This window comes from Excalfactoria chinensis, chromosome Z (assembly GCF_039878825.1).
Source record: "Excalfactoria chinensis isolate bCotChi1 chromosome Z, bCotChi1.hap2, whole genome shotgun sequence".
NCBI lineage: Eukaryota > Metazoa > Chordata > Aves > Galliformes > Phasianidae > Excalfactoria > Excalfactoria chinensis.
Genome location: NC_092857.1, coordinates 62,587,288 through 62,600,065, shown reverse-complemented (window position 1 = coordinate 62,600,065; position 12,778 = coordinate 62,587,288). Strand labels below are relative to the sequence as shown.

General features: G+C 42.6%; 1 protein-coding gene across 2 annotated transcripts in view; it reads left to right on the top strand.

The window, feature by feature from the left end:
• The window catches only part of ELP1 (elongator acetyltransferase complex subunit 1), a 32,007-nt gene that overhangs the window by 10,702 nt on the left and 8,527 nt on the right, over positions 1 to 12,778 (top strand). For both annotated transcript variants that reach the window (XM_072358948.1, XM_072358947.1), the window contains exons 12-25: positions 250 to 349; positions 1,325 to 1,507; positions 3,940 to 4,046; positions 4,545 to 4,648; positions 5,463 to 5,516; positions 5,616 to 5,721; positions 6,346 to 6,461; positions 7,172 to 7,245; positions 7,861 to 7,939; positions 8,210 to 8,289; positions 9,077 to 9,217; positions 10,567 to 10,652; positions 11,233 to 11,381; positions 12,340 to 12,463. In XM_072358948.1, the coding sequence (XP_072215049.1) occupies positions 250 to 349; positions 1,325 to 1,507; positions 3,940 to 4,046; positions 4,545 to 4,648; positions 5,463 to 5,516; positions 5,616 to 5,721; positions 6,346 to 6,461; positions 7,172 to 7,245; positions 7,861 to 7,939; positions 8,210 to 8,289; positions 9,077 to 9,217; positions 10,567 to 10,652; positions 11,233 to 11,381; positions 12,340 to 12,463 (1,503 nt within the window). The remainder of the gene's footprint in view (positions 1 to 249; positions 350 to 1,324; positions 1,508 to 3,939; positions 4,047 to 4,544; positions 4,649 to 5,462; positions 5,517 to 5,615; positions 5,722 to 6,345; positions 6,462 to 7,171; positions 7,246 to 7,860; positions 7,940 to 8,209; positions 8,290 to 9,076; positions 9,218 to 10,566; positions 10,653 to 11,232; positions 11,382 to 12,339; positions 12,464 to 12,778) is intronic.

Here is a 12,778-nt window from a genome sequence, read left to right as displayed (position 1 = left end):
TGTCCTTTTCCACAAGGGGCAGTTGCTGTTATCTCAGTGGGTTCTGTACTGTAACATTAAAAGGTAGTTGTGTACCACAAGGTAATCACTAATTATTTGTTAATGAGGAGTTGGTGGTGGTTGTGCATGTAGGTGTGGTATATTTTGACTTTCATAACTTCACATGACATGTTTTTCTCCATAAGAGTGAAGATGGAAGCAGCTCAGCTGGCAAGATGTATAACCTCTGCTTTGTTCTGTGCTTACTAGGTCAGAGCATGGTGAAGGACCCCACTGTCACGTTAGGAGCTACAGGTGGAAATGGATTTAAAGCAAATGTGGAAATGCCACACCTGGATAAAACATACAGGTAATACATAACTACTGCAACTGCAGTAGAGAGAAGAAGTCTGTGTCTGGTTGGCTGGTTTAGAGGTCACAGCTGTGACCACTGTCTGAAGCTTTTGGAGTACTTGTAACATGGCTTCATTGTACTGAGCCTGTGGCTTCAGTTAGGCTTCAACCCTTAGGGGTTACACAGTGCAGTTGGTAGTTTATTGTTAGTCCTTTGACTGAGGTCTTGGTCTAGCAGGAGCTGTGACAAATCGCAGAAGGGAGCAGTGTTCGGCTCTAGTACTGAGATGGACCAGGGAGCAGGACAAACAGGCAAAGAAAGGCCCAAGAAAAACAACACAGTTGTAGAAGGGGTAATGGCAGGAAAGGGCATGGAGGGATTGAGAAAGGTCAAGTTTTAAGACAGAGATGGAGGAAGAAAGTATGTCCAGTGATGTGCAGGAGAACTGAGAAATGGAACAAGGTAAAGTATCGCTGGGGAGCAGGTCAGGTGTATAGAGTGGGAGAAGTGGGCAGCCAGTTGGATAGAGGGATATAGTGAGAAACACTGGGATGAGAAAGGGATAGAGAGGCAAAGTGCAGGAAGGGACAAAAAGTTGCACAAGGTTCAGATTGGACATCAGGAAGAATTTTGTTAGCATGAGGGCAGTCAAAATACTTGGAAAAGCTTCCTAGATGGGTGGTCAGTGCGCTATGCCAGTCACTGTTCAAAAGGCATTTAGATAATGCCCATGGCAGGGGGGTTGGAACTAGATGATCTTTAAGATCCCTTTCAACCCAGACTGTTCAATAATGCTCTCATGCTTTAATTCTTTATTAGTCCAGAAATGATCAGACAGTTGGACTGGATGATATTTGGAGGTTCCTTCCATATCAACTATTTTATTCTACTGTAATTTTTATCCTGTTGTAAGACCTCAGCCTTCTGCAGTGTGGCTCTTGATGTTGCCTGCTGAAATCAGGTTCTACAGTCTCTTTTATTTCATGACAGAGTTGATCTAGGCAGCAACACCAATGAGGCGATGAATCCTCTGGGGCTCCGTTTTCTGACTTGGCTGCCAGATGACAGCTTCTTGCTGGTTGGTCAGGATCAGCAAGCTGCCCAGTCTGTCCTCCATCATCTCACTGCAGCGCCTCACTTAACTGGAGATGAAGAAGAGCACCTCAATTTACGGTACTAGAGATCTGTCAGTTATGGGTGAGATCTGAGAGTGCCTCTGGACAGGGTTTAGAGGAAATTAAGTCTCTCATGTGTCCTGGAGGCTGTGGGGTGGATTTGTGTGTCTTCCTGCAGGAGTAAAAAGTAGCTAATGAAACTCCCTATTATGCATGTAGTTCCAGTGCTCACAGCCAGCTTGACAAGATGTGATGTGCTGACATGCCTGTGTCAGTAACAAGACACCTCTGCTCCTTTGTCTGAAGTCCAGGCCTCTGAATCCTGAGACTGAATTTCTCTGTTCTACCCTTTATCCACTATTACCACTGTCTAGAGAGCACTGGTAGCCCTTGTTATTCCTGTCCTCTACTGCTGGGCTTTGTGCAGTCAGAGCAGAAAGTCAAATGGAATGAGGCTTTGAGAGTCACTTTTTTTAGCACTCACACAATGAAAACGGTTTGCATATAAATATGCTGTAGGTATGCAGACAGTTGCTAGGGCAAATGCCTGTTGCCTTTAGTTGTTGGTGCTGTTCTTTACCAATCTCATCTGATGCAGGTGTGAAAAGAGTAAAGGAGAATGAAAGGATTCATATGAATAAGATGCAGATCAGTGCTGCAGGTCTGGAAGTAAAACACTACAAGCTTTTTAAAGAAGACAGGCAAGGAGGGAGAGGCAGAGGAGTTACCCTCTGTGTTAAGAAATGAATAGACTGCAAGGAGCTGCCTCTGAAAAGCAGACCATGAACAGGTTGAGAGCTTGTGGGTAAAAATCTGAGACCAGACTGATAAAGGACATTGTGGTTGGGGTCTACTTTGGGCCTCCTGATCAAGGAAAGCCTATTGAAGAGGCCCTTCATGCTTCATCTACAAGAAGCATTGCATTGACAGAATCTCATCCTGTTGGGGGATCTCAACAGACTGGTCATCTGCTGGGAAAATAAGGCAGCAGGTTGTAAGCATTCCAGGAGACATGCATTCCAGGATCCTGAAGAAGCCTGGAGATGTAGCTACCAAGCCACTCTCCATATATCAGAAGGTCATGGCTGAAGTCCCCAGTGACAGGAAAAAGGGAAACATCACTGCAAGTCTTAAGAAAAGTAGAAAGGAAGACCCAGGAAACTACAGATCAGTGAGCCTCACGTCTGTGACTGGGAAGATAATGGGACAGGTCCTCCTGGAAGTTATGTTAAGGCACATGTGAGACATGGAGGTGATCTGAGACAGCCAGCTAGCTTAACCAAAGGCAGGTTGTTCCTTGCCAGTCTGGTGGCTTGTGATAGAGGGACAGCATTAGTGGATAAAGGAAAAGAAACTGATACCATCTACCTGGACTTCTGCAAGGCCTTGGACATGGCCCTCACAACATTCTTACCTCTAAATTGGAGAGATTCATGTGAAGAGTTGATTATTCAGTGGATAAGGAACTGATTGGATACTTGCAGACAAAGGGTTTTGGTCGACAGCTCTGTGAATGGTGTCCCTCAGAGGTACTTTTATCAGTGATGTGGAGAGTGAGACTGAGTGCACCCTGAGCAAGTTTGCTGACAGCACTATGAGCTGAGTGGTGCAAGTTATCAGTAGAAAGAAGGGATGCCACCCAGAGGGCCCATGTAAGCTTGTAAAGTAGGCCAGTGTGAGCCTGAGGTTCAACAAAATACTGCACTTGGGTCAGGGCAGTCTGCAGCATGAGTACAGACTGCAAGAAGTATTTGACAGCAGCCTTTTAGAGAAGCTTGGAGGTCCTTGTGGATGAAAAGCTTGACAGTGTGTGCTTGCAGAACAGAAAGACCACCTGTATCCTGGGCTGTATCAGAAGAGATGTGGCCAGCTGGGCCAAGCAGGTGATTGTCCCCCCATTGGTGTGACCTTGTAAAAAAAAAACTACCTGCTTTACTGCATCCAGGCCTGTGACCCCAGGATAAGAAAGACATGGGACTTTTGGAGCAGGTCCAGAGAAGGGCCACAAAGTTGATCAGAGGGTTGGAGGACCTCTTCTACAAAGAAAGGCTGAGGGAGCTGGACTTATTCAGCCTGGAGAAGTTAAAGCTTGAGGGAGACCTCATTGTGGCCTTCCAGTACTTCAGCTTGTAAACAGGAAGGAAATAGACGTTTTATGTGGGCAGATAGTGACAGGGCCAGAGGGAACAGTTTTAAACTAAAAGAGTAAAGATTTGATTAGATATGAGGAGAGTTTTTTTTTCCTCAGAAGGTAGTGAGGCCGTGGAACGGGTTGTCCAGAAAAGCTGTGGATGCCCCATCCCTGTAGGCATTCAAGGCCAGGTTGGATGGGGCTCCAGGCAGCCTCATCTGGTGGTTGGCAAGCCAGCCTGTGGGCAGGGGTTTGGAAATGGATGATCTCTAACATCCCTTTTAATCTGAATTGTTCATCGATTCTAGGTTGTGTCTCCAATTACTCTGACATTCTGTGTCTTCTGTATCTTCTTCTAGCTTGTCTCTGCCTGTAGGTGGAGAAGTGATCAGCCTGTGCTGCAGCCCAGTGACGAAAACTGTAGCTCTACAGCTGGCTGATAGACAGATCCTGAAGTACCTCTGGGGTAAGGTGAACTCTGTTAAGGTGCCTGGACTGAGGTCTAGTTGTTATAAATTTATTTAAAGGTTTAATGACAAATTGTCTTGCGCTGACAATGGGTGACTCATGCTGGTAGTTGATTCAGCATTTCATGTTCTCTCTGCTCATAGAAATTGATGGAAATTGGTGATTTATTTTTTTTTAAGCACTTAACTGTTGCTAATAATGATAGCTGACTTTGTGATTTGAAAAGCACATGACTATTTTAGAGCCTCAAGAAGGGGTGGCTGACTGCCACCCCATTGGCACTTCACAATATGTAGTGAAATAAAGGTGCTGCAGAGCCCTGGAAGTTATCACCTTTGTGTTTTGCTGTCATCATAAACTTAACATCAGCATTACCCTTCTCTCTGTTAGATACTGTAGCTTATTCCCTGATGAAGTTTTAGTGAAATTTATGATATGTGGTTATAATGTCTGGATCTTTGATTGACGGGAAAACTATCTGGTCTTTGCTTTTTAGGGGCTTCCATTCCAGTTCTTAAGCCCTGGCAGACTAGCAGTGGCTGTGCTCTCCGGCTCCCTCACCTTTGCATGCAGGCTTCTATCACAAGGATAGGTGGTGAAGTAAGTAAGACTGAGCAGTCTGACTTTCTAAGTTGGTTGCTGTCTGCATCAGATATACACCATAATACTCTGCCAATGGTCCAGTGATACTTCTCAGCTGTGTTCTTTATGAGATGTTACGCAGAGCTGAGAGCATACATTTCCTTTTTTTCTAGAGCATTTCTGATGATTTGCAGTTAAAAGTGAATCTTCTCTTTCTGTTAATATAATAAACAATGACATTTAAGAGCAAGAAATTTCATTTTTAAGATTTCCAGCAGTCACTGCTACGCTTTCTGAGAAATCAGCGTTTTGCTGATTTCTGATGTTATCGTGTTAGTAAATATGGCTGCACTGTTTTAGTGCAGATGTCATGCTACTGTTGTCTCCTGTTAGCAATGATTTCTTGGTAGACATTCCTTAGACTATTGTAGTTAGGTGTTTTGCTGGTATTTTCAGGTCTTCTGTCCTTCAGTGAGTATCCAGGTGAAGGCTGTATGGAGTTGCTTTGTCCAGCTCTTCTGTTCTCTGTAATTTTGGACCAAAAGCTGCTGGGAAAAAAAAATAAAAGCACAGACTGAATGGTCTGGTGTGGCTCTGCATGTTTGGTTACTGTGCTGTTTATGTGACAGGGTAAACCAAGCTGGGTTTCCAGCTAAGAGTGTTTAGAAATACTTAAGTTCCAGGTGCCATGGTTGCATGATTCCTGTCAGTTCCTCTAGGTAATTCATGTGAGGTTCTTGATACTTAATCAAAAGGTACTTAAATCCATTGGTGGTCAGTGTGGTGAAACTGGAGACTGATACTTAATTCTTGTCATCCTTCTTGTTTATAGGAGGTGATCTTGGGCCTCACAGACAGATGCCGGTTCTTCGTTAATGATACTGAGGTACCAACATGTTTACCCCTCATTCCACCCCTTTTTTCTCTGCCAAAGATTTGTTCTGTTTTGCTTCAGACACAAATAAAAGTAGTCATTTTTCTGCAGGTTGCATCCAACATCACCTCGTTTGCAACATACAATGAGTTTTTGTTGGTGACGACCAACTCCCACACCTGTCAGTGCTTCTTTTTGAAGAACATGTCAGTGAAAGGTAAATGCCACTTCTGCCTGCCTGCTCCTGCCAGCTCATGGCCGTTGTCTTGGAATTGCAATCTATCCCCATTTTTCATATCCAAACCTGCTGTATTTGGGTCACTCAGAGCAGCTACTTAAGAGACAGAGGTAGAGAGCTGGTTTTAAAAATCTGTCAGATAGCAAAAAGCACAGGGGACATTAAAAATCATGCACTCTTCCCAGGTAGCAGGTTTTGACCTAAAATTGTTGTCCTTTTGTTCTATCCTTCACCTTCAGAGACAAAAAAGTTCTCTGTTCTTCAAAAGTGTGTGGTAGAGAATGGGTCTCAATAGGAAGAGTTTCTGGTAGTATCTTACTGTGAAAGAAGTGAGGACCTCAGAAGAAGTATGATGACAGCTTACTGGTGCTGTACACTTTTCCCCACTTCTCTCCTCTTATGCATTAAGCATTAATCCTGGTAAATAGAAGACATCTTCCTACTTTGTACAGCAGTTCTTAGCACTGAAAGGCCCTCAATCTGTAGCAGCCATTCAGGATATCACTGACTGAGATAGTACAACGTTTTCAAAGCTACATGAAGCCTGACAGGGTGGCACTGTTCTGTGGTCTGTCGAGATACTGATAACTGTGCTATCTTCAGCCCTTCAGGTTGGCCTGAGCAGTGTTGCAGCCCCAAACAGTGAAACCTTGCGCAAGGTGGAGCGAGGATCACGTATCATCACTGTTGTACCTCAGGACACAAAAGTTGTGCTTCAGGTCAGTGCTCTCTACTTGTGTCCATTGAGGTCTGCTGTCTGTGTGTACAAGGGTTGTCTCAGCAGGTAGCTGGTCAGACTGCAAATAACACATGCAGTGCTGCAGAGGTTCTGTCCTGTTCTTCTCCAGTTCAGTGTCAATTTCCAGCTGCCTGGTTAGATAAGGACTGGTTTGGACATAGCTCTGGGAGTTAGATTGTGCACAGGCAACTGAGCGTGTAGTCAAGTAAAGAGTCCTGTTCAAATTCCTATGGCAGGGGTAGTGTAATGGTATATGTTATGGCCTCTCCGGTGAATCTCAGAGCCACTTCTTAAATGAGGAAACTCTCCATTAGACATGGAACCAAGTTTGTCCAGAATTTGCAGAGCTGTGCTCGCTCATGAGAATCAGCACAAGCTCAAATAGAAGGATTTCGTTTGAAGTGCATCTCCAGAGGTCGGTAGTTTGACATCCTCTTTAATGCACCACTAACATGAAAGTTAGATCAGATTACTCTCAGTTTCGTCCAATTGAATGAAGTCCAGTCTTCTGAAGAAGCGATGCTTTTGAGCTGAATCAATTTTCAGATATTTCGGGTTCATTTGAACTGTCCTTTGAAGTGAAAAAATAGGCCTTTGTCACCTGCAAGTAGCAGCAGGCCTGTCTTCGCTTTGCCTTTGGTGTAGGCAGAGTAACTACAAATAAATAAATGTGTGGACCTTTTGCCGTAGATGCCAAGAGGAAATCTGGAGACTGTTCATCATCGAGCTCTGGTTCTTGCCCAGATTCGAAAGTGGCTAGACAGGTAAATGGCACCAGTGTTTTCTGGTCTTCCCTAACCCATTCTGAGCTGTTGAGCTGGCTGATCCTGTGCTGCAGGTAGGTTTGAGACTAGTCTGAAATGTACCGTCTTTGTCACTTGGAGTGAAACAGTTTCTAGGGTCACCAGCTACCAGTCTAGTTTTCAGCAGTACCTCCTTACACTTCATCACTGGGGGACTTGTTTGCTGAGACTGTGGATGAGAAAAGTCTTGGTTAGTTTCTTTCTCCAGATGTGTTGATCATTTCATGATTTAGCTTACTATTTTTCATATTGTATTGGTTTAATCGCTTTACATTCAAGTTTTCTGAAACAGAATTAGATCCATGAGACTGAAATGTACATCTCTAAGACAAGAATGAGAAGCCAATGGCTGTCTCACTTTTCCAGCATGGCCTGCTGATCTGTTTCACTGCAGAGGCTGGCAGTGAGCAGAACAGACCTTGCACATTTTTTTCTGGAGAGCAATTTACACGGCTTATTGCCTCAGCTGTTGTTTCCCTCCAGTTGGCTCTGTGGTTGCCTCTGGTCAGTTACGTCTGTTTGTGGGTATTGTAGCTATCCAGAATGTAAACTATCCTGCTTGACTCCTCCCTTTAGGCTTATGTTCAGGGAAGCATTTCAGTGTATGAGGAAGCTGAGAATCAACCTCAATCTTCTCTATGACCACAATCCCAAGGCAAGTATACCCAGTTCTGTGGTGTTCTTTTTCATATCCATCCAGGCTGGTGGGATTCTTTCATGTTGTACATTCACAGAATCATAGAATGGCTTGGGTTGGAAGGAACCTCAAGGATCATCAAGCTCCAACTCCCCTGCCGCATCCAGGGCCACCAACCTCCATATCTAATACTAGACCAGGCTGCCTGTTCATAAGGTCTTTGAATGTGCTCCTGTAAATAATGTACTTTTTCAGAATAACAGTAGTAATACTCTTGTTCATTTTCAGGTATTTCTGGAAAATGTAGAAACCTTTATCAAGCAGATAGATTCTGTGAACTATATCAACTTGTTTTTCACAGAACTGAAGTGAGTATAGTTCTGCAAATGGAAGCTAACAAGTCATCAATGGTGGTGGATTATTTCACTAAAATATTGGCAGCTCTTCAGTCTGAGTGGGATGACTCAGCCTGAAGTCTGGCATGTTGGGTCATAAAAACTCAAGTAAGCTGAATAGTTTCAGTGTATCTGAATTCATATTTGCAGGCTGTTATTAGATTTTTCCAGTAACGAATCAGGACACTATCTGATTGCTTTGGCGCTTGTCTTCTGTTTTGCTCTACCAGGGTAAATGTGAATAGAGAATGTTTTGTGCCTTCATAAAGAGGGGCAAGACAGCCTGCTGTCAAGACAAGAGGCTTTAAAGCATTCATAGCTTCAGGGCTTTTCAGGCTTGTTGAAATATATAATTGTTTGGGAGCTGGAGTTATCAGTCAGCTGCTCTGTTTTATTTTCAGTTTTGACCTGACCTTAAATCTTTACATAGAAGTAAAAAACGGATGGCTTATTTTCAAAAGTGCTTTGTGCTCAGCATCTCCACAGTGGATTTAGAAGAATACGCATAATGCATTCTGAGTTTTGTAAGCTAAGGTAGTTCTGACCAGTTGTTTTTCAGTACCTCTCTTGGTTGAGAGTCAATTCAGATGGATGAGAAATGTTGGAGAGCTTTGTAATAATGGGGTGTTTTGTGTCTGTACTGAAGGACTTACAGGCTATTTTGTTGAGTAGTTACCTTCTGGAGGTTTTAATATTATTGTCTTTGCTCTTACCTAGATGATGAACCACACTGGTATTCATAGTATATGTTTTTATTTAGAGATGAAGATTTCACCAAGACTATGTACCCATCTCTGAGCAGTAACAGTAATGATCAACCACATCAGCAACCTGAACAGAAAAAAGTGAACCTCATATGTGATGTGATGAGAGTTGCCATGGAATGCATCGACCCTGAAAAGTGAGCATTTTCTTATTGTGGGTGAGGGAACAATTGGAGAGACTTGTTTTAAGTCATTTACAGAAAAGGGAAGCTGTCCTTCAGTTATTTTGCTTTGGATCTCCTGAGGGGAACTTGTGAGCTTGTGCTCTGCAAAACTTACTCAGCCATACCTTTTGTCTTCCAAGAATGGTCTTCTGAAAAGCACCATGTATAGTAAATTCATCAGATAGTAAAACTTTTTTTCCTATAAGTATTCAAGTAATAGAGGCAGGAGGCCTACAAGGGTTTTGAAAATAAACCCAATTTAGGAAAACTGTAGTATGGAGGATGGGAGATGTGAGCAAGATTGTCATCCCAGGGACGTCATAGAAGGCTGGAAAAGACCCTCTAAGATCATCTAGTTCAGCCATCTACCTACCACCACTATTGCCCACAAAACCACATCCCTAAGTACCAAATCTACCCTTTCTTTAAACACCTTTGCTGTAGGGAGCAGATGGCCTTTCTGAAAAATCTCAGCTGTTCTGTCTGAGACTGAGCTATTTCTGTACATCTTATGCTGTATTTCAGAATGGTTACCTTTCTGCCACCACCCTTGGATGAATCAAGTCTAGACAAGGTGGGAACATAGGACCAGAGCAGTGATTAGTGAAGGGAAGTGTTATACCATGGATAGTCTATGTGTGAAACAGTGGATAGAGGAGCAACAGACAGTGGTTTGCTGCTGAGCCCTGAACTTTTAGAGTTTACTTAAGCGATTTTAGTGAACAAACTATACCCCTAGGTAGGAAACATAGCTGAAAACCTAGGAAACCAATGCTGAAATAGTACATGGGAAGTATATCAAAGTGTAAATAACCTGCAAAAAAACTTTCCCTTCCTTTACAAGGAAAGACCATTTTCATGCAAGATTTGATCTGGAAAATTGTGCCCAGCTATCTGAGCTTTCAGAGGGATGTTTTCTCTCCATTCATGTTGCCTGGCATGGTAAAAAAAATAAAAGCTTATTGTAATCAAAACACACCTCCAGTGTTGTGTTACCTGGGAAACACGCTAAATTAAATGATTAAAAAAAAATAAAAATCTGTATATTCTGTACTCTTACCTTTTTCTGCTTTCTTTGAGAAAGCTTGGAATACTGAGTAGTTTATTTTCAGAGAATGGTTTGGGTTGGCAGAGCCCATAAAGATTATCTAATCCAACCCTTCTCCCATTGGGAGGTGATCTTTCACTGGATCCAGTTGCTTGAATCTCCATCTAACCTTCTACTTCAGTGTAAACTAGACCTTGCATAGTATATGCTAAAATTGAAATAAACAGTTTTTCTGCTGTCCCACTTTTTCATTTACTGCTTTCGTTTTCTTCAGATACTGCCTATCAATACTAACAGCACATGTGAAGAAAAATCCTCCAGAATTGGAAACTGCTCTCCAGAAGGTTCATGATCTTCGAGGTGATGTATCAAGAATCCGAAAGCATTGAAAGCGTGTGGAGTTTGCAGGAGCTTTCATCTTTAGCATAATTTACCCTGAAAATCAAATTTTAACATGGCTGTTTGTGGAGGCTGTCAGAAAACAAACGTTTCTGAAACTGTCATTAATGAAGCAGCAGTTTGTCAGCTAAAAAATGTTGTATTTGCCCTCAGCTAATCCTTTCATCTAGGAATGCCAGCAGAGAGCCCAGAGCTGGAGCTGTTCCCCAGTTCAGAACTCTATTTCTCCCAGCATGAAGTAGGTGTTTCCTGTTCTTGTCCTGGTATCTCAATTAAGCAAATTTTACTTTGCGTTTTTTGCCATTGATTCTGACTTGTCATTATTACACATTTTAAAAGTTACCATGCATAGGTGAGTCCTTGAAGGTACCTGGGAAAGCCTCTGCCAACAGCCAAAGTAATCCTCTCCTGCAAGACAGAATGGGTCATGAACTTGATGGTCTTTATGCATCATTAAGAACATGCCATGCATTGCATCCCTCCCTCAGGCCAGGGCTCTAATGATAATAATGAAGTCTTATGCTTCTTTCTCTTATTGCAGAGAACATTTCTTCAAATGTTGCAGCTGTGAGTGCAGAGGAAGCACTGAAGTACCTGCTTTTCCTTGTGGATGTCAATGAATTGTATGATTATTCCCTGGGCACATATGACTTTGATTTAGTCATCATGGTGGCAGAGAAGTCTCAAAAGGTCTTGGCTTATGGTTCCAGTTAATCATTTTTCTACATTCCCAAGGGTTTCTTGTAGTCTATGAATCAGCCCACGCGTTTTGCTAGTTGTAGCTCTCTGTCAAGCAGGATTTTAGTCACACAGAAATCCTGCTTGTGTTTGGGATGATGCTAGGAACCGGACATAACTTTGTCTCCATTATCAGTTGTTGAGAGCATTTTAGGAAATCTGCTCATACTTGAGGTGAAGTAGGGCTCTTTTAGAGCAGCACTGCCAAGCTACGAAGGACTTCTAAGGGTTTCTTCTCAAGCTGGGAAGAACTTCTGAGGTGTTGTGGCTGCATGCATTATGTTCCCAATTCTGTGCCCATTCAGTCTTTACTTAGTTAGCAGCGGCTACAATAATTGAGTGTGTCTTGCAGTATTTGTAGTTTGTAATCTTCTCCAGAGGGTCTTCACAGAGCTTTCTGAGATTATTACAGAGCCTGTTGCCCAGCAACTGAGACCCACTGCTCATGTTAATAAAAATACAATTTTTATGACTCCTACAATGGAAGATACCAATCCATTTTATAACTGTAAATTTATACACAATGGTAGCTGATAGTAAACAATATTTGGTGTGATATGTGTTGCATAGAGAGACTTGAATTTTCACAGACTCATAGAATGGCCTGGGTTGAAAAGGACCATAACGATCATTTAGTTTCAACCCCGCTGCTATGTGCAGGGCCACCAACCACCATACAGGGCTGCCCAGAGCCACATCCAGACTGGGCAACAGTCTTTGTATACTGCTGAAATTCATGTGAGCTTTGTAATTTACTAGTACATATTCATTAATACAGCTTACATTTAAAGAAAAAAACTTTCCTAGTGTATTATCGCATAATTTCAAGTATGGGTCTGTCTACAGGTGAAGATGGGGATGCATAAGGATCTTAGCAAACTGACTAAATCACAGTTTTTATTCTTCACAGGACCCAAAAGAATATTTACCCTTCTTAAATACTCTCCGGAAAATGGAAACCAATTATCAGCGATACACAATAGACAAACACTTGAAGAGATACACCAAAGCTCTTGGACATCTCAGCAAATGCGGTAGGTGTTCTGCACATGCAGTGTATTTATGGAGAAAATCTGCAGTATAGCATTTTTAGTTTGGAGAACCTGCTGGGAAAAGAAAAAGGATTGCACCAGGTCATCTCCTCTCCTAGTAATTCATGGTTAACTTGCTTATGCTCTGTGGTTTCTGTAGTGTAGCTTAAGGCAAAGAGAGAGGCGTTTACTGCCCTTTAATCATGAAGCACAAGTCTTGTTTTCTTCTGGCTGTAGGTGATGTTTCCCCTGTAGGTACTGTTGACCAAATTGAAGCAGACCTTAAGGAAGTGAATCCCTTGGGCTTTACAGTGGTAG